The sequence below is a fragment of the Pteronotus mesoamericanus genome, unplaced genomic scaffold (assembly GCF_021234165.1).
Source record: "Pteronotus mesoamericanus isolate MK-2021 breed Mesoamerican mustached bat unplaced genomic scaffold, CSHL_Meso_final contig_116, whole genome shotgun sequence".
In the NCBI taxonomy this organism is placed as follows: Eukaryota; Metazoa; Chordata; class Mammalia; order Chiroptera; family Mormoopidae; genus Pteronotus; species Pteronotus mesoamericanus.
The window spans coordinates 24,692,346-24,717,253 of NW_026555027.1; the positions used below are offsets into that span (position 1 = coordinate 24,692,346).

A 24,908-nucleotide genomic window follows, 5' to 3' on the forward strand; every position below is an offset into this window, starting at 1 on the left:
AACACAATTGAACATACTATGAGGCTGTAATTGAAGCTTTTTATTAGGGGATATGCACAGCACTATGACTGTTATTAAGACACTGTTATATCATGAAACTCTTTATTGTGGAAGCTATACAGTTCTGTGCTATAAGCACTGACACTGTAGGATTTATTTGGCCCCTTACGCTAGATGTCAATGAAGAGTGACGTACACATCATCAGTAAGCGTTGGGTGTTCGTTTATTCCACTTGTGCTTCCTTTGGCAGGCGGCTATTATGTTTTACTTTAGTACCATACTGTGGATGCCATAGAACTTGCATTTGCCAAGGAATAATCTCCTGCAAGTAAAGGAAACTAATGCTGTGATAAAATTCAGAAAACATTTAAGAGAACAGAATCGGATTTATATTTTGTTAGAAACAAAATAGTCCTCATAAAGAATAGCACAAAACCAATTCAGTTGCGACAAATGTAATGTACTTCAACCTGGTACATATTTGAATTTACATGAATTCTGATTTAGAGTCAGAATTAATAAGGCATAGTAGCTATAAAACGAGTCTCAATTTTCAAAGTGGCATCAAATGAAAGGTAAGTGATACTTCACCTGAGATGGAATATCATGAAGTAGAATGGTATAGTCTAACTCAATGAAGTCATCATTTCTTTGCTGTAATAAATAAAGACATGGTGTGTAAAATAATATCATTGGCAAAAACGATATTTTAATTTTAAAAATCAGCTTTCATTAGTAGATGATTATAATACTTCCACTTAAGTAAAAATAAAAATTGAATGTCATAATTTATTTAACCTGTCAGAAAAACTTTCTCATAAATTTTTTTCAAATTACCACTTAAAATTATGATTTTTCATTTGTTACCCTAAAAATTATTTCCCTTTCTGTTTCTAGTTTTTGAGTTGTGGTAGCTACTTAAGAGCTCTACAGTCTACAGTTGGCCATTTAAAACTCCTTAATGTTTACATAGTTCAGAAAAGGATAATTTAAGGGATAAAATACTGAAATGAGTGTTAAATTAAAGGAAACCAATATTATAATAGAAATTCTCCATAAAAAACTGAAAATAGTAAAATTTAGTGAATGTAGTTATCTGATTTTGTAATTAGAGTTTGATCTATGCTGCTTATTGCTTTGTGCATATAAAGTATTTATACCATCAGCTACACAGAAATACTGCATCCACGTGGTTTAAAACCACAATCACCAGACACAAGGCTCTATAAGGCACATAATCGATGCACTGAAATAAGCCCTAGACTTCAAGCAGCAGCACAAACTCCTGTGGCTCCTTTGGCTAAAAGAGATTATAAATGTGACTCCAGGGTCAAATGAAAATATACTATTCTCTCCTTATGGTAGCGTGAAGTAATCTTTCTTTGACTATACCGATGAAGAATGCCCTTTAAAAGATAAGGTAAAAATCAGTAGTAAGCTTTCTTACATGTTGGATCTTCGTAGGTAAAGATAATGTAATGTACAGGGTCCGGCAGAAGTAACACCTGGTTGAGAGTGGTTGGTGGGGTAATAATTTTCAGTTTTAATTTGAACATTTCACCTCAGATGTCATATGGTGTGGTTGAGTGTGACACTATTATGTTACAGAATTACATGCTTATGATTTTGTAATAGAAAAGGGGGGTTACTTGTGCTGGACCCTGTATATAACCTGAAGGAGTGGTTAAACCCTTCTGTTGAGATTTTCATTAGTGCTTTAAAACTGCAGTTTGGTGAAGGATTAGAGGAGTTTTCTTTCATAAAGCTTCTAGCCCTGTCTTTGTGTATATCTTGCTATTAAAACATGTCTTGAAAGATCATGATCATGATTGCATAGCCTCTGCATCATGGACCAGTTACTCAATTATTTGAGGCCAGAGTACCCCTATAGGAGTGTTGTAACCAGGACTGATGTCTACAAAAATGCATTAGGAAAAGGCACTATTTCTCAAAATGTTGTTGTCATGTTTATGTCAGGTATTCGACAGCACACTCCCAAGTATTGTAATTGGGTATCCTGCCTGCCTGTGCCACTAGGTATCTCATAACTGGTTGCAAAAGCCTTTGGAGTAAAGGCGCTCCAGGTGCTGCCGTGCAGTTAGTTATCCACAAGCTGTAACAAGTCAGCTGGGAAGTCTTTGTCATTTATGGGGTGACTAAAACTGTTGCAGTTTCTTAGCACACTACCTTCCTTCTTCATTAGATACCACTAGTTGACATAGTTTCTTTCAGTTCTAAAAAGCAGCAGTTCAAAATAGGCATATCAGATTTAAGAAAACACAAGGCTAGCAACAAGTAAGATATGAGGTAGTAAACTGTGACTCAATGGGTTATGAAAGAAAAGTATATACAGAAAGCTTCATAAAGCCCGAGATGCTGATATTTTTGTTCTGGCTCACCTCGGGGGGGAAATGGCAGCCATGTTTCTAAGGATCTCTGACACTACAATTTCAGTAGAGGAAGAAAGCAGAGGTAGTTTCAATATTGCATGACTGTAGTAATTTGAACATAAAACTTAGGTTGCCAAAGGAAATAATCTGTATTAAGATGAGCACAAAAACTGACTGCCAGATTATTTACAATGTAAGACTTTGCTCTCTCGAAACTGCAGCTTCACTTTTTCTGGCCTTGATTGTAACCAACTTCTTCAAAATACTGAGTACACTCTTTTAAATACAAAATTAATAATGGGGCAGTATTTATCTAATGACTCATAATATTTCCAGTAAGCATTAACCCTATTAATAGTGTATTTTATAGACATTACTTACCACTTGCTTGACAGTTTGAATTTTTACCATTTTATACCATGTGTTTTCAGTAGAATTCTGCCATATTATATAACCACAGGCAACCCAGGCTAAATGCCGAATTGGCTTCATTTCTGGAGGTATGTTTCCAAAACTGTCTGGTGACGGAAACATGATAGATGGAATTACTTTATAGATACAACATTACCTTTTACAAAATTTAAACTCTATATTTCCCCATGCCATATTTATATACCTGGAATATTTTGTGCTTCTAGTGGTTTCTTCATGGATTTGAGTTTTTGATAAAATGTGTTATCTTCTTCATCTGGGTTCTTTCCAATTTCTCCTTCAAATGTGAAGTTGACTTCTGGTGCAGTATCTTGTCCCATTGGGGGGTAAAGTACTTCAGCTGTGCAGTTCACTGTCACTTGCTGTTTGAGACATTTTGCAAAAGATCTTTACATGTAGGCAGCCATCCATTACTAACTATTGCTCCTTGAGATATGCTATTTAAAGCACTGGCCCCTAATGGTGGTGGTTCTGACTTGACTTCAGTGCCTGCTTCATACCGATCTAATTGGGCCTGGTCGTTTTCTCAGATGTATCTAAAACAGACAGCTTATTTTACAACTTGTGTGGTCTCATAATCTTTTAAATTAATCTTAAAACTTGGGATATATTTCAGTGTTAATGGGGTACCCATTCTCAAGGCCAGATTTTAGTCTCACTTTATATACCAACTCCAGACTCTGGTTACTTTTTAATTCTTTCCATTACTCTTACTCTCTGCTCAAGAAATAACAGTAATTTCTCAAACTCAGATACAGCTATCTGTATCTAGATGTAAAATGAAACAATGGTAACATTGGTTCTGCTTCACAAAGATGACTGTCTAGCAGCTCAGGTGCCTTTTAATGCATCTCCTTACTTTTACCTATATCTCTTCTGAATTATGCTCAACAAAAGGGCAAGCTTTTTTAAATTTCAAGATGGTTACAGTATAACTTGTAATTCCTTATTTTTGAGTTTGTCTCATTAATAACTCGACACATATAAAAATTTCCCTCCACCATTATTGAAAGATTCTTATCTGAACATGGTGATAATCAGCTAGCCATTCTATTGCTCATAAATTTTTAAAAACACTTGCTTTCTTTAAATAAAAGAAATCAAAGGCAGAATGAGAAAAGGGCAAAGTGATGATGACTGGGGAGTAATTTCTTTCACTTGTTAATAGAGTTCAGACTGCCCTATGAGCCTATGTTTACAAAGGGAGTTTATTTGAACTGAAATATAGAGTCTTTTAACCACTTAGAAGTATTTCATGTGTCTCAGAATACCCAAAGGAAGTAAAAACTGACCCTTGTATGGTCATCATTTTTTTCAAGGCAGAGTTTCACAACTTAAAAAATACAAATTAATCCTATGATTTGATCAGCAAAGGTGATCTGGAATATTTAAGAGTTAAATTTATTTAATAACAAAGGACATTTCACTTACTTTTTGGATAATTTCTTCCACAGAAAACTTAAGGCGATACTTATGTCCTCGTCCTGGAATATCCTAAAATTAAGAAAATGTGATGAGTTACTGTAACAGTAACTCAGTTCTCTGTGATGTTAGAAGAATCCATTCTCATTTCTTTGGAGAAGGGGGTGGCTAACTGGTGGGGATACATACCCTTGGGACCTTAAAAGCATACTGCCAGGTGTGCAGCATCTAACTTAGCAGGACTGTCAGGTTTATTTTGGATGAGAACACGGGGTGCGATAAAAGCATATGTAAATAAAATGGACTCCAATTCACTTTCAGTCAAAGGACTTCAGCCTCTGGGCCTGTGATACTAGATTCTGTAATAAGAAATTTTGAAAGAGCTTTTAATTCTAAAGAGGACAAATGGTCTACATCATTGAAAAAAAAATTTCAGAAAGCCCCGTGTAACCTCCAGAAAGTGTTCGGTGAAGGTGAATTCCATTCTGAGACAGATTACTGCAAAGTGAGTAGACATAATAAGTTCTCTTTTTATTTGTACAGTGGTAGACCTGAACATTGATAACTTTAACAGATTTTATAACAGTAAGACAAACATTCAGGTATTTCACTTTTGAATCAAGATACAATTGAGCATTTATACCTAATTATGTGATTTGGTTAACATATGCTCCCTGTCAGCTCTTTAGACTGTTGGCAGTTAAACTCATGTCAGATAAATAATGAACAGTCTCAAACCCATTAGATTTTAGTAAAATGGAAACAGGCTTAGTGATCGCTGAGGTCTTAAACATTTAATTTAAGCCCTAAACCACATAATTTATGGCAGTCGGCTGTGGTGGTGCTTTGGGGTGGCTAAAGTGAAGCTTCTGGCTCTGGCCACGCTGACTCTGGCTGTCAGTGTCTCTTGCTCTTTGTTGTCCCTTTCATTTTGGTCAAAGGGTCTGAGAAGGATTGGTCTTAAAATGAAGAATCCCGTTTGCAACACAGGAGCTCTTGGTTGTTCCAGATTGTGGAGTAGTAGATGAGAAATGTCATAGCAGTTTTAAGATTCTTTAGAATGGTTCCTACAGGTTTCACTCGGAGAGAGGGGAAAATGCTGCCTTTCGTTGGGAACATTTTCCCATTTCCTTGTAATAGTCCCCATAAAAAACTATCATGTCTCTGCCGTTCCTTGATCACAAACAGACCCGAGCTATCCCTGGAAATGTCCACCTCTCTAGACCTGGCAAGAGCAACAGTCAATCCCCAAACGGCTAGGGGCGGGGAGGTGGGAAGGTGGGGAGGTGGGGAGGGGGCAAACAGGGCCGGTGCCCTCACGCTGGACTCACCTCCATGCTGGCTTGTTGGACCGTCTGCACCAGAAACACCTTGTGGGGGGTCCCCTGCTGGTAGTTGATGCAGTTCTCCACCACCGAGGCCGCCCTGGAGGCGGGGTAGTGGGTCGGTGGGATTTCCATGCTCGGTGGCGGCAGCTGGGGGAGCACGGGGCCGCTCCAGAGCCTGCTGCAGCCTCACCGGACGCCACGAGTGCTCCGCCGGAGTCTGCTTGCCTCGCGGCTGCGGTGCTGGGTGGGGCGTGGGCGGGGTCGCGGCTCCTTTCCGCCCTCTCTTTCCTTCCTACCCGCCCCGCTGCGGCCCCGCCCGGCTCCGGCACTTTTACTCCCACCTTCCCGCAGGGCTAGAGAGCTGGAGAGCCACTGGGCCTGGCCTGGACGGGTCGGGTCGCAGTGTGGGCCGGGTTGATTAGCACTTCATCCTTCCTTTCATTAGCCCTCACAGGAGCGCGGGAGGGGCTTTTTGGCTTTTGCCCTTCTGGAGTGGCTCCTCTGGAGCCTCCAGTTTCCTCTCCGTGGAAGGCAGTTCGGTTGCTTCCCTTGCGGACTGGAGCGCAACTTCCTTATTCCCCACCCGGAGTGCCACACGCAGGACAAAGTGCAGAGAAGCAGCCGGTCGTACCTAGATTCCTCTTCCTTCCTAACTCCTCTTGTGAGGGTCCAGGAACAGACTTGCTCTCCCCCACTTTTTGTGGGGTTGGACAGTTCTGCTCAAATAGGATTTGTGAGACTGCAAACTATAGCATCGATTTGGAGGGTTATGTAATTTGAATCAGATTTTTAAAAATGCGCTTGCACCCGTCTCCTTTCACTTAGAAGGATGAGATTTTGGTATAGTACTATGCTTCCCACTTGCTCAGTCACTTTCAAAATTTAACTGTGGGGATTAAATACTTAAGAATGAATTTATACGGAGCCACTGTTTTTTAAGTTGCTTAATTTATCTGAGCAAGCCCAAACTTTTAGTAGGCAGTGCATTTTCGCTCTAGATTTCTTTATTACCTTCTTGGGTCACCTTTAAAGGAGCTACAACATAGGCTGTTCAGATTTTCTCTAGGTCCAGAAGCTAAGGCTTCTTTTCATCAGATATGTTGTCAAACCTTTGCTTTAGCTTGTTGGCTTAGAAATAAAGAATTTTTCCCCTTTTTATCAAACTGGGTTTTTGAAGATTTTCCTTTTTTTATTTCCTAGACATGTATTGTAGTAGTACTTTAAAAAGGTTAAAAATGTATAATAGTAAGAAGTAAGGCATTTCCCATACTTTCTAGTTATATTAGCCAACAACGGTGAAGTAACCAGAGGATGAAAGGGTTAGTTTCTCCTCGAGGCTCTTTCTAAAAAATTGAAGGTTGCTATTCTTTTGATGGGGAGGCCTATGAGTCATTCAGCCAAGCTCTTGGGGGGGGGGGGGGGGGGCGGGGTTTGGATTGTGTGCTCCTTTGAACGTGTCCAGGAGAGAGTTGGCTGTTAGTATCTCATGGTGCAGAAAGAGCTTTTTGCTGATAATGAATTTTAAAGTTTCACAAATAGCTAGTTAACATATATGTCATTACTAGAGTTGTTAGAAGTATAACATGTGCGCTTCCTAGATAAGGCCACCATTTGGAAGCTTTAAGAGTACAATTGCTATCTCTGTAGATCAAGGCTGATACTATACTAACCTATACTATATAGGTTAGGAAGTAGCAGGCATTTATTAAAAGTATACATACCAATTTAGGTTCTTTATAAAATGTAAGTACATTAAAAAATTTAACTGCCTATTTAAATGTTAAACTGCATTAAGAGAATCTCATTCCTGTATTTGAGTCCTTGAAATCTTACTAAAGCTTTATGGTTAGTCAAGAGATCATTGTCCTCAAATAATGTATGAGTTTTCTTGAAAGTAACAAAATTATTATTGGCCTCTGAGATCAGATAAATTATAACTTCATGTAACTATATAAACATAAAACTAAGAAGAAACATGTATGGCTTGCAACTTTGGTACAACTATAAAGTCAAATGAATCTACAGCATAGAGGTAAACAATAAAACCAATACAATTCTAATTAACATTAATTTTAATGTGAGAAGTGATGTTTTGCCAAAACTAAATTGCCTTTCACAGCATTTCAGTGATCTGACCACAGGAGCGTGGGCTCCTTCGCTTCCAGCATGCCTGTCCGCCTCCACGTCTTCTCCATTTAAACTACTGTAAAACCTAGTTGTGCAGCACCATCTCACAGCTTTGAAGTGAATGCATCATTTGCAGAATAAATTGGTTTATATGCTTATTAGCATTCTAGAAAAATGTTTGATTATGAGCTTTGGCTTCGGTGCAAACCCTGGCTGTGCCACGTAAGAGCTGTATCATGTTTGGCAGGTTACTTTCTCTTACCCTCAGATTTCTCATCTGTAAAATGGTGGTAAAAAATAATACCTACTTCATCAGTTTGTGGTATAGAACAAGTAAGACAACCCATAAAAAGTGCTTGGTACAAATCCGGCACAGCAGTGTTTTGTTATTTGGCATCCACTTGATTATAAATTGGAACATGGTCCCTGAACCTTCATGGATGACGACTGTCTGCGAGTTGCTCCTCCAGAGCAGTTCTGTCCAGTGGAACTCGGAGCAGGGATGGGCACGTGCTGTCTGTGCTCGCCTGTGCAGGAGCCGTTCTCCACGTTTGGCTGCTAACCACTTGAAATGTGACTAGTGCATCTGAGGCACTGAATTTTAAATGTGATTTAATTTCAATTAATTTAAATGTAAATATCAGTGGTTACTGATTGCCATATAGACAGCACAGTTCTAGAGTATGTTGCATAGATGTTATATTTTTGTCAAATCGAAAACAATTTAAAATGTCTCAAAAGCTCGTGCGTACCTGACCATACGTCAGCGAACCAGTTTTGGAATCCCTTCAGTGATTCTGTGGTGATTTGGCACAGAAATCTTCTGCTTTCCTTCTCTTTGTTCTGATGACTTCATCCCTCCCAGGAAAATTAACCTTTCAGCATTTTGTTTTTCCCAGCCCATCCTGAAGCTCTTGACTGCTGGAAGATTACTTAAGGGGATTTCATCAGGCACATTCACACTCAGACTCTTTATGAAAGAGCCTAAATGGCAAAATGATAATGACTAAATATAAATCATTCAAATAGACACATATATAGACACAGTTCAGTGTTTACTTCCAATCATTTTTCCAAAGCTGGTGGAAGAGCTCCTTTTAAAATTGTCTGCGGATAACTGCAGATAAATGGACATTAATGAGTGTGTGTTCCGGCCCCCGTACCCAGAGTGGTTTGGAAGAAGTATATATCAATTTTGGTAGGAGATGCTACTTAGGTCTCTTTTACCTTATGGTCTTGAGGAAGTTTCATTTTAAAGGAAGAAATGCCTTGGCAAACAGTAGATACTCATGAAATGTTTTTTTCAATGAAATAGCCTATGTTTACATATGCTTAATATGTATGTAAAATGCTCAACCTGTTCTATTTATGTTACCATTGGTGATTGGAAGTAAATACTGAACTGTGTCTATATATGTGTCTGTTTGAATGACTTATATTTAGTCATCATCATTTTGCCATTAATCATTGTAGGGTGTTAATTATTCCACCTGAAACTCCCCTCTCATATTGCCTCTGTCCATGATGTCCATGGTAGTAAAGTTAGGGAGTAGCTCTGAATAAATTACCTGCAGAGATCTCATTTTCAAATAACGGTCCTCAGTTGTAAAGACTTAAGGAGAGAGCACTCTCCTGGGAAAGGGAGGCATTCAAAAGAAATGGGTAAGCTCTTTGGAATGTAGGTTACTGGGACAAGAATCTTAGACTTTTATTTTATTAATAATCACTTGACTTCTTCTTTTCTACTTGGGAAATAAATTCAGAATTGGCAGAATTGAGGCCATGGATTATTTTGGTGGTATACCCTACCCTCATCTCTTAGTACAAACAGAAAGGAGAGAATTCCTTTTAAAGTAAATTCTACACTAAAATTTTATAGTAAGACCATCATATTCAAAGAAAAAGTAAAAATAATGAAATGTGGTTTTTCATTTAAATTAGTAGGAGTGATTTCATTTTGGTAATTACATAATGCTATGTTGATTTTTTTTTTTTTTTCCTCCTAAATTACTTTCAGGTTTGAGTTTACACATAAAAAACAATCAGGTGGTGCAGGCCAGTTTGGAAAAGTGATAGGTGTCCTGGAGCCCCTGGACCCAGAGAACTACACTAAGCTGGAGTTTTCAGATGAAACTTTCGGGTCAAATGTTCCAAAGCAATTTGTGCCTGCTGTAGAAAAGGTAAAAAAAATGTATACATAATACATTTTGCAAAATCAAAAACAGTTTTTTAGGTGGTGTCAAATCACATTTCTATCACATTGCCTTCCATGGTTCATTTTAGTTACAGTGCCGCTTCTTTATATAACTGTTAAGCTTTCCATCCAATTAAGAATCTTCAGTTCGGTAAGCTCAAAAGCTGTAAATACATAGTATGACAATGAAGGGAAATCATTCTGTTCTTAATCATGGCTATTTCTCTTGGTAAATTGATGAAGTTATGTATTTATCTAATCCATTGATTTCACTCAGCAATTAAAATTTGAAGTAGTCATTAGGGATTTATGAAGATTTTAGGTGACTATTGTAGTAGAATGCTCATTAATTAAGAATCCCAACACCTGAGTGCTGCTGTCAAATCTGCTACTGGTTTATGTGCTCTGTGGTAACTCACAGTGTTCAGAGCCGGCTTCTTTATGTGTAAAGTGGGAGTAAAATTACTTAAACCAGAGCCCCTCACAAAACAGGGTTAGAGAAGACTGACTTTCCTTTGGGAATTGTGAAGTGCTTTTGCATATGTAAGTGGTTAGTGTTTTGTCTGTTTCCTAGATCACTGGCTTTAAGACTTTTGTAAACTTTTAGCAGCTTTTTATAGATTGAAAGACCTATTTAGTTGTTTTTTTAACCTTTTAACTTACAAATCTTTATTAGTGGATTATAATTTTGGTTTCAGTGGTGACAGCATTTCTTGCAATTGGTGTATTTTATTGATTGTACTTTATTTCAAGACAGTATCTTGTCAATATCTTCTATTCTCCAAAATTAGATAGAGGCTGTAGCTGAGAGCTTAGATTTTTTTTTTTTTTTTTTTTAACGTACAATGTTTATCGTTTTGAAATAACAGAAATATATTGTGGTATATGTGCAGTCATGTGATTATTTTGCCAAGAAAAATGAACTTGAATTGTTAAAAACTCTACAGATATATGTTAAGTAACTCGATGAAAAAGCACTGCGAACTTATCAAATTGTACTCTTTAAGTATGAATAATTTATTGTGTATCATTTATACCTCAATGAAGCTATTTTTTAAAAAGAATTGCATTTGGAAAAAGTACCTCTTCATTTTAGTTTTCTAACTGTGTAACACTAAAGCTATAATGTAGTGATCTGTTGCTAGGGAAAGAGTGTTGGGTATATAGTAGGAGCTCAAGACACAGCTGTTTTGGTAGGGGTTTTCTTTTAGGGAGTTGTTTAGATTTGACTTCCCCCTGTTTCCTGCCTGTGAAATTAATATCATGCTGTCTCTATCGTGGGTTATGAGTCTTACGTAATTCCTGAAGATGAGGTTTTTGGAAAGTGATTGTTATTCTCAGCATCACTTTCAAACCAGCTCACACGTTTAACTAATATCCTTTTCCAAGGCATTACTCATCCAGATGCCACAATAAATAAAACAGTAAGGCTGTTCAACTTTTAAAACTTTTTTTGAGGAGTGAAATATAGCAAACATAAAAATGTTAAACATCTGAATACCGAAATGTTTGCAGGTTCTTGGTAAGGCAACTGCAAGTCAAATCCACTCACTCCAGAAATGGTGTTCATTCACTAACAGGGGTTTTTGGATGCCTGCGAGAAGGGCCCTCTGTCTGGTCACAAACTCTCTGGGCTCCGGTTTGTTCTGCAAGATGGAGCACATCACATGGTTGATTCCAATGAAATCTCTTTCATCCGCGCAGGAGAAGGTGCTCTCAAACAAGGTATGCTGTGTCCTAGCGCAGGCCACATCACTGTGACCATTTTCCCTGGGCCGTTTTGGCCTTCCCTCCCGAGCACTGGGTGGCACACCAGGGAACGTGGCTCGTCCTGTGCCAATATTCATAGAAGCGAAGGGAAGGCAAACTATTCTGTTCTCTTTCTTGTAAAATTAAGAGCCTATCCTTTTCTAAATTATTTGTTAATTTTTATGTATTTAAAATCATAAATAATCTGTAAGTTCTGTTTTTAATAGGAAAGACAAATGCTCAGAATTCCAAGAAATATTTCAAAGAAACATTACTACAGTCATTCTTTTTTTTGCGATTTATTCAGATGTCAGGAAATCCATAAATTTATAAGTAATTTTTCATGTAGGATATTGAAAGCTTTTAGGCTTTGAGAATGGCAAAGTATTTTGAAAGAATTTAGTAAACCATAGTCACAGTGCGGACTTCTTGCTGAACTGCTAAAATTGTCAGCCTCTTTCACACAGAATGATATGTATATTAAAAACCCTTATGGAACAGAGCCCTAAGCCACTGCAAACATATCTGGTTCATTGCTTTTAAGAGAGGAAACAAATGACACTGCAGCAGTTTGACATCAGGGTTATTTAACAAAAGAACTTCAAAGCGGTGTGCTGCATCCAGAAAGCTCATTCTCTCTGTCATCTTTTCCATATCTGTTGTATGTTAATTTGTAAGTATCTTTAGTGGTGTCTGTAAATGTCTTCAGGAGAATTATACCATGATTCACAAAACATTTCAGAAATGTTTTCAACATTTCATTTCAAAATAGACAGTAGAAAATTAGATTAATCAACACATTTTAAAGCATTCTGTAAATCAGGATTTTATTGAGCCTGTATGAATTTTGGACTTTACGTTGTTTTTGGTCTGTTTGCATCTGTGATCAGGTGGGGGCAATGGTTGGAAAAGGTTGTCCATAACTTAACCAGTTTGCCAATTCCTTATTTTACTGAAACTAATGGGAGACATTAGTAATTTCTGTTCTTGTTTCTCAGCTGGGAAAGGGAGAGAGTATCCTCCATTGGCTTTGTGCCAACTGTCTATTAAAAATGCAGTTGAGCTCTGGCCAGGTGGTTCATTTGGCTGGAGCATGTCCCGTACACCAGAAGGTTGTGGGTTTGATCCCCAGTTGTGGCGCATACAGCAGTTGGCCAATCGGTGTTGTTTTCTCTCCTCTCTCTAAAATCAATATGCATATTTTAAAAATGCAGTTGAAATCTATGATCTAGAAATCCTGTCACAATCTGAAGATTACGTTAATAGGAAAACAGGGAAATAAAGTCACAAAGATAGACTTTATTATGCGCTATTGAGATTAAAACACCTGTCCCTTTTCCTCCAAGTGTTAAGATCCGCTGGGATCTTAAACTGACACATTAGTTGTCATCACTTCATATTCTTTTCTTTTCAGAAAGGAAACCTTTTTGGTGTAGAGGATGACACTTGAATAAAAATGTTTATTGGAGTGTAATTGACAAAATTGTAAGATATTTAAAGTTTACAATGTGATGATTTTGGTTAATGTATACATAGTGATACTTTTTAAAAATACAGTTAAAACAAATTAGAAATCACCAATACTTCAGTGCTGGTTCTCAAGTGGAAATTGGTAGCTTTCCTGGAGATAGAGATTAGAGGTTACATAAAGCAAGAGAATTGGTATGGTTATCAATTAACAAAGAGTCACCTTTTTTATTGTTCCTAGATGAAATATAAGTAAATATAGATGTATCTGCTTATAATATACACATAAGCATCCATGAGAAAAATCTGTATATGTATGAATATTAACTAATCAGTTCAAAAAGTACCATTTAATTTTTAATTATTTAAGTCTATAAATATTATTAAGTATGATTAATTGCCTGTTTGGCCTGCAAAGGAAAAGCACTAGATGATGATTGAATTAAGAAGTTTGGGGGATTTTTTTTGCTAGGTAAAAAAGTGCAAATAAGAATAGTGCTAGCACGAAAAATGAATTACTTTGTTGTTTCTCCATCTAATTCTTATTTTTCCATGAACAAAAGACAGAAATAGAAAGGGTAAAGAAAATTTTTGCCAAGCTCAGTAAGAAAATCATCTTTTAAGCATACCTCTCCACTGAATGCCATATGAGAATTTTAGGGTGGAAATACTGATGAATGAGCTTAGTATTAAAATAGCTTGTACTTATCAGCTGTTCTCTAATACCAAAATTGGAAGAAAAATAGTTTTAAGTTTCCATGTGTTTTTTTTCTTTTTAATCCTCACCTGAGGATATGTTTATTGATTTTAGAGAGAGAGGAAGGAGAAGAGAGAGAGGGAATTAGAGAGAGAGAGACATCGATGCGTTACCTCTCATATGTGCCCCGACCAGGGATTGAACCCTCAAGTTTTTTGGTGTAGAGGACAACACTTCAATAAATTGGGCCACCTGGCCAGGGCCCCAGTTTTTAATTAAAAAAATGAAAACTGAAACTGTTTTCAGTCACTAAACTCTGACCCTAAGAGTAATCAGTGATGTAACTGAAACTGAAAGGTGCAATTGAATGTTTGTTATGGGCACGTTCTACCTTCTGGATGTGACCTTGCCATCACTTTCTAGGACCAAATTGGAGAAAGAGCGCTATGCTTGGTCTCCCAGAAACACTGAGCGTGTAGCCACTCCACAGGAGAAGTAAAGGCCCACCCAGAGTCATGATTAGCTCATTTAACTCAGCAGGGCCCCCTTTTTGATCTCCTGCTCGATTCTTGTCAGGCTTAGAGTTTGAATCCTGGTTCCGCTACTTCATACTTACAGCACGGAAATGGGCAAGTCATTGGGACCTTTTTGTTGTTTTTTAATTGTTGAAAATTTTATTAACATTCAGTTTCAAAAGCTTTACACCTGTGGGGGCACCAAGACAGAGAGGGCTGTTGCTTCTTAAAGAAGTTACCCTTTAGGGTTTGGTCCTTGGTTTGGAAGTTGTAACTTGGGTTTTTTGTTTGTTTGTTTGTTAACTGCCTCAGGAATTCATGAGCTTGGTGCAGAGTTGGTGATATGGCATATTCTCCTTTCTCACAAAAGTGTTTCTGGATAATGTTTAAAGCAGTGTCACGGCAACGTGACGCTTCTCATAAAACTGCCAAGCCTTGGTTCTAACCATTAGTCCCACCGAGTTCTTCCAGCACGTTTTCCTCCTCAGAACAGCTTCCCTGCTGCCTGGGGAAGAGGAGCAATGGCAGCGAGGGTGATGCTTGGCGGGAGGAATTTCACAACGTTAAATGGGAATGCACTTGAAGACACTCGCACAGACACCTCTGAGCGTAGTAAATGCTAATCTCGCTTCCCTTCCTGCTCCCTTTGACCTGGCACTGCACTGCGCCGTGTCACCCATCCCTCGGCCATTGGTCTCAGAGTGGTCATAATGGCATTCATACGCTGGGCTGAGGACTTGGATTATCGTATCTTACCTTCACAGTGACCTTACAGTTAAGACAATTTGGACTCAGAATAGTTAATCTAATGGCTCAAAGTTGCATGCTGGTTAGTGGAGGAGCTGAGAGTTGCACTCAGACCAAAGCCCTGGCCCTTGACCACCTCCTCACGCAGTGTTCAGCGCCCAGCCTGGTATGTCAGCATTGTTCCCAGGGGGCTGACCAGCTGTACCCACCGCTTCAGGTGTAAAAGGTCCGACCTGCGATGATGTTGATATTTTTACTTTCTACCTTAAAAAACAATAGACCACGTGGATCTGCTTGAGGAAAAACTGTTTATAGGCCTTGATTGTCATCTGACTTGAAAATGGCAGGGTAAATTAGTTCCGCAGTCTTGGCGCATGGAATAGGGTTAGAGGAAGGCGTGAGCAGTATCAAGGCTCTTAGGAAGTGAGTCAGAAGGTAGATTTAGGAAAACGAGGAAGTTGAAAGGAAAGGAGCAGGATGAGGGAATATGAAACAACTGAACAGGCTGTTCTCAACTATTGAGTGATGCGTACTGTGTACTTGGTCCCTTTCCCTTTAAAATGACCCTTTCACAATCTAGCTCTTTTATATTACTGACCAGTTAAAAACACTACATAGCATGTAACTAAATCTTACTATATCTCCTCTACTGAGGTCTCTCTTATTTAGAGCCAAGGAGGCTCTGCTGTTGTGGTAACCCACTAAGTAACAATACAGAGAGCTGTTTCCACAGTCTAGAATTGTTGGTCTGCTGCTTTAGATGTCTGTGCAGACTTCTGCAGGGCTTAGCTAAGGAAGCTTGGCTTCTACAGTGTTCAGTTAGTCCTCTTTTCAGAGCAGAATTCACTAATTAGGACTAATTAGTCAAAGGAAGGTCTGATGTAGGACATGATTTGAGTTACAAAATATTTTGAAGAAATGCAAGTATATTAAATTGCTCTTATAATAATTATTGCACTTAAGCTAATAGTGTCTTTAGAAGTGTTTTAATGAATATACAAGAATAATTATGAATTAGTGTATTATAGACAAATTGATGTTTGGGAAATCATAGTTATTTTAAAATGAATGATTTTGTCATCTTTTCTGTGTTTTGCTTCAAGTCTTTATGTAGAGATAATTCTCCCAGCCTGAAGCTGAAGTATTATTTCACACTATCATAACATTCAAATTAAGTATGAGTGTTTGAAGTTTTATTATATTCTCCACATTGTTACATTTGAATCTTAATCAGCATGTGTCACAATAAGTAGTATTCTGTTTATGTATTAAGTGGGATTAAAAAAAACAAACATGGACATACACATTGGGTTTTAGTGCTTAAATGGTCCTTAATATATAGTCCGATGCCTTTTTTTAAAGATTTTATTCTTGCCCTGGCTGGTGTGGCTCAGTGGATTGAGCACCGGCCTGGCAACCAAAGGGTCATCCATTCAATTCCCAGTCTGGACACATGCCTGGCTTGCAGGCCAGGTCCCCAATTGAGGGTGCCTAAGAGGCAACCGTCCATTCATGTTTCTTGCCCTCTCTTTCCCCCTCCCTTCCAACTCTGTCTAAAAATAAATAAAGATTTTATTCTTTATTTTTATTTTTTATTTTTTGAGAGGAGAAGGGAGGGAGAAAGAGAGGGAGGCAAATATCAATGTGAGAGAAAACCATCAATCAGTTGGTTCTTACGTGCCCAGACCAGGCACCAAACCTGCAACCCAGGCATGTGCTCTGACTGGGAATCAAACCAGTGACCTTTCACTTTGCAGGACAATGCCCAACCAACTGAGCCACACCAGTCAGGACCAATGTCTCTTAATTTTTAAGTGAAGAAACTTAAGACGTGGACAGATTCTGTTTTCCAAAAGGCATATAGCTTATTAGAGGCAGAGTAGAAACTAGGAACTTGGTTTCCTAATTCTTAACCAGACGTTGAAATGGTTCAACCTAGAAGAGGAAAGATGGATCTCAGACATGACTTGATTATTGTCTCCAAGTACGCAAAGGGTACCCTCCTCCCTGCTCGCACCTCTGATAGAAGTTGTTTTTGTATAGTTAAAAATAATTGTCTGCCAGGGACCAACAAGAAAGAATTGTCAGAGAAAAGAATAAGTAACTATCAACTGCATAATTTAAATGGTAAAGGATTGGACTGAAAGTGATTTTAAGACTCTTTATATTATCTTCTGCAGCTTAGTGATTTTTAGTGATAAAATTATAGTAATGGAAATACTAATAATAAAACTAAGTTCTGTCTTTTTGAAATTTCCATTTTGAAGAATGGCTGTTATTGCTACAGAAAAATGAGTCCAGAGTAAATAGTTTAACCTCTTCATTTGTGTGTGTACCTTTGGGAGAATACCTTCTACCCTTTTTTATATCTGGATAGAGAAGTGTTCCAGTTTGTTTAAAGATTCGTAAACTATTTATTTATTTTTTAATCCAGCCTTGGCAAATGCAACATTATGTATTCTTGAACCCATTATGTCTGTGGAAGTGATGGCCCCCAATGAATTTCAGGGACCGGTGATTGCAGGGATTAACCGGCGCCACGGGGTGATCACGGGACAGGATGGGGTTGAGGACTATTTTACATTGTACGCAGAGGTAAGCGCTGTCGGTTACTGCCAGTCTTGTTTTCATTAAACACAGCCGGAAATTAGAGTTAGCCTTTGTTTTGGGAGCTTGCAAAGCAAACTGACAGATTTTCCAGGCAATTTGGGTATTGAATCTGTGGCTTATAGATAGGTAGCAATTTCTATAATTTACTGTTAGAGCAACTCTTAAATGCAAAAGCTAAAAATAAGAATCATTTTATGTAGGCCTTTTGTGAATATATCATTTTCTTAGATAATTACTTATCTTTCTCGTTGCAGCTTTGTTTGCATAGCTTCTTTATTATGTTATCTCCAATTTATTGGGATAATATTTCATTTCCTTACCTGTACCTTACTTGACTTAAATCTCGAAAGAGACAGTAAATTATCACATTTGGTAAGGCTTCGTAGAAGACACTGCTCTCAGCACATCGTTACGGTGTCCAAGGAAAGGCATGTTATGTTAACATTTCCACAGAAGAAACATGTCTGAGCACCGAGCTCGGCCAGAGAGCGGAGTAGGGGCGAGGAGGGCAGGCTGTCAGTGAGGTCTGCTCTGGGAAGTAGAGACATTTGCTTTCCAGTTGTGATGTCAAATGAAGTTCTTTTCAAATAGAGTTTCTACTTGCAGTAAAACGAAATTATGTTTCTCTTTGGCTTTTAGTTCTTTTAAATCAAGAGTTGTTAGTAGCAACCTAACTCTAAAGGACTCAAATGGCTAAGGCTTCTCTGTACTTTTCTCAAATGCGTTTCACTGCTAAAGTATCTGCTGTGTTTGTTTCCAGGTCCCTCTAAATGATATGTTTGGTTATTCCACTGAACTTAGGTCATGCACAGAGGTAAGCATGTATTTAAGTTTTCCTTCAGCTTCCTCTAAGAGGCTGTCCTACAAAATGGTCAAATTTGCGAAATCTTGTCTTTGCATGATTTTGCTTGATAGTTATAAAAATTTGTTTTTAATCTCTGCTTTTTTTTTTTTTTTTTTTCCCTTAACTCCCAGGGGAAGGGAGAGTACACGATGGAGTACTGCAGATATCAGCCATGTTCGCCATCCACACAAGAGGACCTCATTAATAAGTATTTGGAAGCTACGGGTCAACTTCCTGTAAAAAAAGGAAAAGCCAAGAACTGACCTATCTCACATTGACTAACTGGAACTGAATTTGCAGGGTTTAAATATTTTAATGGCTTCCAGTGGAATGAATTCAGGCAGAAACAAGGAATTTTAGAAGCCCTTTGTCTTTTATTCAGAAGCTCTTATCATATCAAAGTTAATTCTATGTATGTCTCAACTCTGTTGACTGGTTTTATAGTTCACTGGAAAACCTTAAATAAAATGTGATTATTACCAAAGTATATTAATATTTATTTTAAGGGGGAAGAGACATATTAGTTATACTTCTAAGCTTAGAATGTGTATAACGTTCCTTTCAAAATTTTTATCATAGAATTTTTAACACAGAAAAGCTGAAAGGACAGTACAAAGAATAGCCATATACCTTCCATCTAGTGTCAGCAATGAACAACTTTGTTAAGAATTTGTTATTCAAATAATTTATAATAATTGTTTTATGTGTTTGATGTCTATGTCTCATGCTTTTATATTTTTAATTTTTAAAAAATTATTGTTTTGCTAAACACTTGAAAGTGAATTTTATATATCTTGACCCTTCTTGGAGTGTCATCCTTTAATAAGCAGGCTTTTTTGTTTAAGAGCAGATTCCCTATGATCGTAATAGAGAATGTTTTCCAGATTCTTCATTGGGATATTCACATGCCAGCTAAATTTCTAGCTGTTTTATGTAGAGCTGATTGCTTCATCCTGTGGGTTCTGCAAATTTGTAGCTGTCGCCTTTTAGGAGTATAAATATTACCTTCTGGAGGACCTGCGATGTGAAAACAGACCCATCCTTGCATGCGCAGTTGTTTATGTTCATCTTAAGGTTCCTGCAGCTCTAAATAATAAACTATAATTTTCAGAGTTCCTGCCTAGTCAGTTCCATTCATCTACTAAATGCTGTTTGAATTTGAGTCTGTTGGGACTCATCATATTGTATTCATTGAGGATGTCAAAGAACAAATACCAAGCTTTTGTTTTTGGCATAAGCCGGACGTCCCCAGCAGTTCCACTGTGTTGTTCACAAGTGCTTCATCCAAAACTCAGCTCATGTGACAGACGTATCCAAATTCCTTCCTTTGGTGAATAATAGAAATAACTTATAAATTGCTTTTTCTCGATTTGTAGATTTGGCTTTATAACATACAGTTTCTAGAAAAAAGGTTTTTAAAAAGTATTGAGCACATGTTTTCAAGGCATTTGCTAAATGCTTTCAATGCATTATCTAATTTAGTTTTCACTCCCCTATGAAAGTAGGTACTATTGTGTCCATTTTGTAATAGAGGAAGTGAAAGCACAGAGAAGATAAATCACTTGTCCAAAACTATGCAGCGTGTTTAGTTTTCAATTGATGATTTAAATTGATTGATTATCATTACAAATGCATTTTCCACATGAATATGTCTCTGTCTACAATACTGTCAAGCCTGAAAAATGTTGCACTGGCACTTTGTCGGCATCTCATGGTATTCAGAGTCACTTAGAATATTGTCCTGATGCAGAACTACTTTCATAGAACGCAGCACAATTCCTCTGGCTGTTGCCAGCAGTCAGGAAAAGTAGAACTAAGATGGATAAATGTTGATGTTTTTAGCTTGTTAAACATTCTGGCTATAAAGATCCAGTGCCAGAAAAGAGCGTAGTTACCTAGTCCAACACCAGCATTTCACGGACAACAACATGGGCCAGCTGGTGGGAGTAACTAGAATGGGATCATAAAGGGGCAGATCCAGGACCAGAACCCACATGTCTTGCTAACTTCCTAGTTTGGTTATAGTGAGTAAAAACCACATACCGGCCAAAGTCTGTAGCAAGAAAGAAATTAATGAGGATAAATGAGTTTTAATACTACTGTTGTGAAGGATAATTGTTGACTCATTTAAAGAAAGATAGTATTGTTTGTGTTGGAGAATGGTTGCAGCACAAGCAGTAGCATCCTGATTCCCATTCCAGGCTACACTTTGAAAACCACCAGGGGACCTTTGGAAGAAGCACCAGGCCAACCCCTAGACAGTCTGACTCTCTGCACCAAGATCAAAAGTTTCCCAAGTGATGGTAACATCCAGGTAAGGTTAAAGACCACTGTGGTGTCTGCACCTTCAAGACCTGAAACAGATTCTTCTGTGTGATGGTAGTATTTGGGCAAGTGGGTCTCAGTGTGATAACTTTACCTTTAAAGAAATCAATCAGTTTTCTGTTATCATTTTCCTCCTTGCTCCCTCTCAGATTGTTTAGCTGTAAAATCACTGGAATTTAATCAATTCTGAAGTTTTAGTTTAACAGTTTTGAAATATGGATGAGTCTCAAAATTGATGCCAATAAAATTAGATGGCTACCGGGTAGTAGTAAATTTTGATATGAAGGAATACATTTCTTTGTAGAAGGCAGCTATTTGCATTGCTAAAACTATGAATTGTTGAATTAAAGCTTTAATTGCTGCTTAAGGTATCTCAACACTGGGATGTATCATTGAAATAGTTAATTGTGTTCAAGTCGATTTATTGTGAGCATTCATTCAAACAAGTGCCAGGCAGCATTAGGTGCTATAGCATTTGGAAAGCCAGAAAAGGTTGGAACAGGATCTAAGCTGAGAAAAATGGGTATAATAAACTCATGTCATGCAGAGCTATCACTTAAAGGCAAATATAGAAACTTTCAACTGACTTTCAAAAGAACTTCTAACAATTCATAATTCAGGTAGGATAAAAACGACACTATGAGTAGAATCAAACGGAATGTAGACAAAATCCCGGTACTGCTGGGTATGGCTTAAAATTCTGAAAGAGGCCGGGTAAATGAACGCGATGCTTGTATGTAACTGTCATTGGTGCAGAGTGATTTAGAAGAATTTAGACGTCATGAAAAGAGGTCTTAGAGAATTTAGGATTTTTCATGTTATATCAAAGCAGATGGAAGTAATTTTTCTATGCTCTAAGCTAGCAAAATATTAGTAAAATCAAATCAGCAATTTCAGAATTTGTGTGCAGAAATGTTCTGACAGTGATGTTGAGAAATTTTTAGTAGGTTTAACTTTTGCGGGTTTTGTAAATTTATAAATTAAGTAATTGTGTATGTATGTCGTCTGTGTGTGTAGAATTCCCCTTCGTTATCTCTTAGACTGAATAAATCTGCTACAGGGTCAACTTAGAGTCCTTTGATGAATGAATTATGGTAATACATGAGTCTAACCTCACTAATTAAAAACGCCTTTATAAGGATGAGGTGAGATTTTTGGGAAACTGAAACCCCTCTCTAGCACAATGTGACACGGCAAGAGTGCTTGAAGGTCAGAGGACATTGAATTTGCCATTACAATGTCCTTGGCACCTTCTCTGAAGATTTTTTAGGGGACTTCAGTTAGAGGAGTTCATCCTTTTGTTTTGGTATGGTTTCGTCATTGTAGATCGATATTTTAGAAAAGGCATTTTCTCTGCATTATGACACAGATGGGAGGTCTGATGTTTTCTTCAAATGATTGTTCCCAGCGCTTCGTGTTGCGGTTTCAAATATAAAAATATATAAACTAGATCCAAAAAGCTGCAGTGTCATCCATCTTTTATTTTTTAAGACTCCATGTCTTCAAATTTTTTCTCATCTGTGTAAACTTTTCCAATTTTATAATGGTGCTGACTTAATATTTTGGTATATTTTAAGGCTAATGCTTCCTAACCAATTACTAGCCAAGGAATCTGGCTAAAGGTTTTTACACAGAGATGTGAGTGTTCCATTAAATGATAACTAATTTTGAGAGGTGAATGATGGCCACGTTTCCTGGATCAGTTCTGCGTGCCCTGGGGAGCACTCCACTGGGTCGGATCAGGGTGCATATTGTGTCTGCTCTTGGAAATTACATAGGCCAACACTGGGTCCAAGTTGTCCTTAAAAATGAAAATTCTATATACTTGATAAATGGGTTGGCCAAAAGGTCTGTTTAGTTTTTTCTGCAAAATAAAAGACACATTTTTAATTTTCACCAATAACTCCATTGATTAGAATATTTGGAGTATGTTGGCTATCTCCCTCATGGTATAACATTGACTGTTCTTAATGTCTCGATTCAATCGCTACCAACTTCAGCTGGTCTGCCCCGACCATGGAGCATTGTTCAGCGAGAAATCTCCAGCACAAAACTTCACAAACTGCTTTTGACATGTTCAATCAGCCACAGCACCTTTTCCATACAGTGCACAAATCTTTTCTTGTGTTTCAGTTGCATTTTTACCTTTCTTGAAATAATAATGCATAATATGCAAAAAATGTCGCTTATTTTCTTCCATCTTTAATATTAAAATGGCTACACAAAAATTCACCAGTTTTGGTAAGTTTTTTTTTTAAATGCACACTGATATGACAGCTGTCACAATAAATCTAACAAAATTGTTTCAAATGAAGTTAAAGACAACCAAACACTACTAAAGCCATCTTATGGGAAAAAAACCCAAACAAATGTTTTGGCCAACCCAATACTTTCAGTTACATCACTGTTCCATTTAATACATGTTTGTGGACTCACGGCTTTATCTGTGAGACCCTATATTTTTATTTGTAAGATATGAATTAAACAATACGAAGAGTTCATTTAATTACACATTAACACAAAATTTGCCTACATGGACAAACCTCTACACATTTAACACAGTTTATTTAGAAATGTAAGCCTTTATTTAAAAGCTATCAAGTTATAAGAATACTTTGCTTGAAATCATAAGAAGTAGTAAAATTCCTTTTAAACATACAACACTTTTCCTACAATTTGCATTCATTGAAATACATTTATTATCTTTTAAAAAATCTCAGCATCTTTTCACTTTTGAGCATCACAGGCTTTCCTGAATTATTGGAAAGCCTTATACCTTAGCTATTTTACTAGAATAATGATTTAGGCTATTTAGCACAGTCATTTTGGGATTCTAAAATTTTGGGATAAGCAGATTTTTTTTTCAGAAATTACTGAGTTCTGTTGGCGCCACCGCAGATCCTTCCTCAGTTCCAGAGGCTTCTTCTGGTGCCTGAAGCCCCTGACAGTGGTACTTCACCTTGAGGGGCTTGCCAGGGTACCAGACCAAGTGAATACGACAGGGGATGATTTCCTAGGAAATAAGAGTTCTAAAATATTATGGTCTGTAAAAATCTCTGGTAAAAACAATTCTATATATAATTTTGTGTTTTACCTGTGTTGAGAATTCATGGAGCAGAACAGTATAATCAAAGTCAATCGCATTATCATCTGTTTTCTAGAGGAAGGAAAAAAAGAGGGTAATAAATAGGCAGGTTTATATTGCTCAGAATTTGGAAGGCTTATTTGGAAGGCATGGATGCCTTGAATCTCCTGCTTCTTGGAGTTTAGTCTCATTCCCCTTTGAAGGATCTTACATCAAGATATGGAAGTCATAGATTCTTCCTGTTTGGTCATTGAGTTATATGAAAATCAAGTTCAATGTCTTTCTATCAGTTTTTCTCTAATACGGGTTTTGATGGAGGCTAAGGTCCATGGGAATAAGGAGAATCCTTTGACAGCCTTGGGAATCTTGATGCTGTATATGTAGTTCAAGCTGATATGTTAGTCTTGATATGCTAGGCAATAAGGCAAGGGGCAGGGCAGCCAGCACTTTCAGGGTGCCACGTGGGCCAGGTTCTGTGCTGGGCTCTGTATTCACGTTTTCATGTAATTCTGGCTGCCTTACAAGGGTGTGTATCGTGAGCCTGGTTTTATAGGGGCGGTAACTCGAGGTTATAGCTAGTAAGTGATAAATGGGGGTTAAACCCAGACCTACTGACCCCTCCCCCCACATGCGTCACGCTTTGCCGCACTGCCTCCAAACCCCAGGCCCTGTGTGTCTGTCTACAGGGAGGTGGGCAGTCTTCTTCACGCTCTCAGTTGCTGGTTTCTGTAAGTTTTACTACTGACTAAACCAATTTCCTAATTTTTTTGACACTTCCTGGGGTTTTTTTTTTTTCCAGGATGAGGGGGGTTTAGTGTGCTTATTTCGTTCTCTTTCTAGTAAAAATGGAAAAGAAATAAAAAAGTAAATTCAACTTGGGTTATATTTCTTATCTACCAGGCTTTTATTGAGACTATCACAGAATATAAAAACATAAAGGCAAACAAAAGGACTTGATATTAGGCTTTGCTTAAA

The 24,908-nt window shown here is 37.7% G+C and overlaps 3 protein-coding genes across 3 annotated transcripts in view; 1 reads left to right on the plus strand and 2 right to left on the minus strand.

The window, feature by feature from the left end:
• The window catches only part of GFM1 (G elongation factor mitochondrial 1), a 39,151-nt gene extending 19,513 nt beyond the window's left edge, over window positions 1-19,638 (plus strand). The window contains exons 14-18 of the mRNA XM_054580058.1: window positions 9,718-9,880; window positions 11,475-11,619; window positions 17,504-17,664; window positions 18,440-18,493; window positions 18,655-19,638. Of these exons, the coding sequence (XP_054436033.1) occupies window positions 9,718-9,880; window positions 11,475-11,619; window positions 17,504-17,664; window positions 18,440-18,493; window positions 18,655-18,786 (655 nt within the window). The 3' untranslated portion in view covers window positions 18,787-19,638. The remainder of the gene's footprint in view (window positions 1-9,717; window positions 9,881-11,474; window positions 11,620-17,503; window positions 17,665-18,439; window positions 18,494-18,654) is intronic.
• LXN (latexin) lies at window positions 50-5,825 on the minus strand. Its single transcript, XM_054580068.1, has 6 exons — window positions 5,577-5,825; window positions 4,255-4,317; window positions 3,008-3,185; window positions 2,773-2,909; window positions 593-655; window positions 50-323 (listed from the first exon to the last, which is right to left on the minus strand). The coding sequence occupies exons 1-6, from the start codon at window positions 5,703-5,705 to the stop codon at window positions 225-227; spliced, it is 669 nt and encodes a 222-aa protein (XP_054436043.1). The 5' UTR covers window positions 5,706-5,825; the 3' UTR covers window positions 50-224.
• A 3,772-nt stretch (window positions 19,639-23,410) lies between the features above and the next one.
• The window catches only part of RARRES1 (retinoic acid receptor responder 1), a 30,960-nt gene continuing 29,462 nt past the window's right edge, over window positions 23,411-24,908 (minus strand). Inside the window, exons 5-6 of the mRNA XM_054580082.1 lie at window positions 23,943-24,005; window positions 23,411-23,861 (exon numbers count right to left, since the gene is read on the minus strand). Coding sequence (XP_054436057.1) covers window positions 23,712-23,861; window positions 23,943-24,005 — 213 coding nt within the window. The 3' untranslated portion in view covers window positions 23,411-23,711. The remainder of the gene's footprint in view (window positions 23,862-23,942; window positions 24,006-24,908) is intronic.

Coding starts and splice junctions, on each gene's coding strand:
- LXN (XM_054580068.1), bottom strand. CDS start 5,705: ATGGAAATCCCACCGACCCACTACCCCGCCTCCAGGGCGGCCTCGGTG. Junction 4,318..5,576: donor TCCAACAAGCCAGCATGGAG/GTGAGTCCAGCG, acceptor TCTTAATTTTAG/GATATTCCAGGACGAGGACA. Junction 3,186..4,254: donor TGGAAGAAATTATCCAAAAA/GTAAGTGAAATG, acceptor TGTCTCAAACAG/CAAGTGACAGTGAACTGCAC.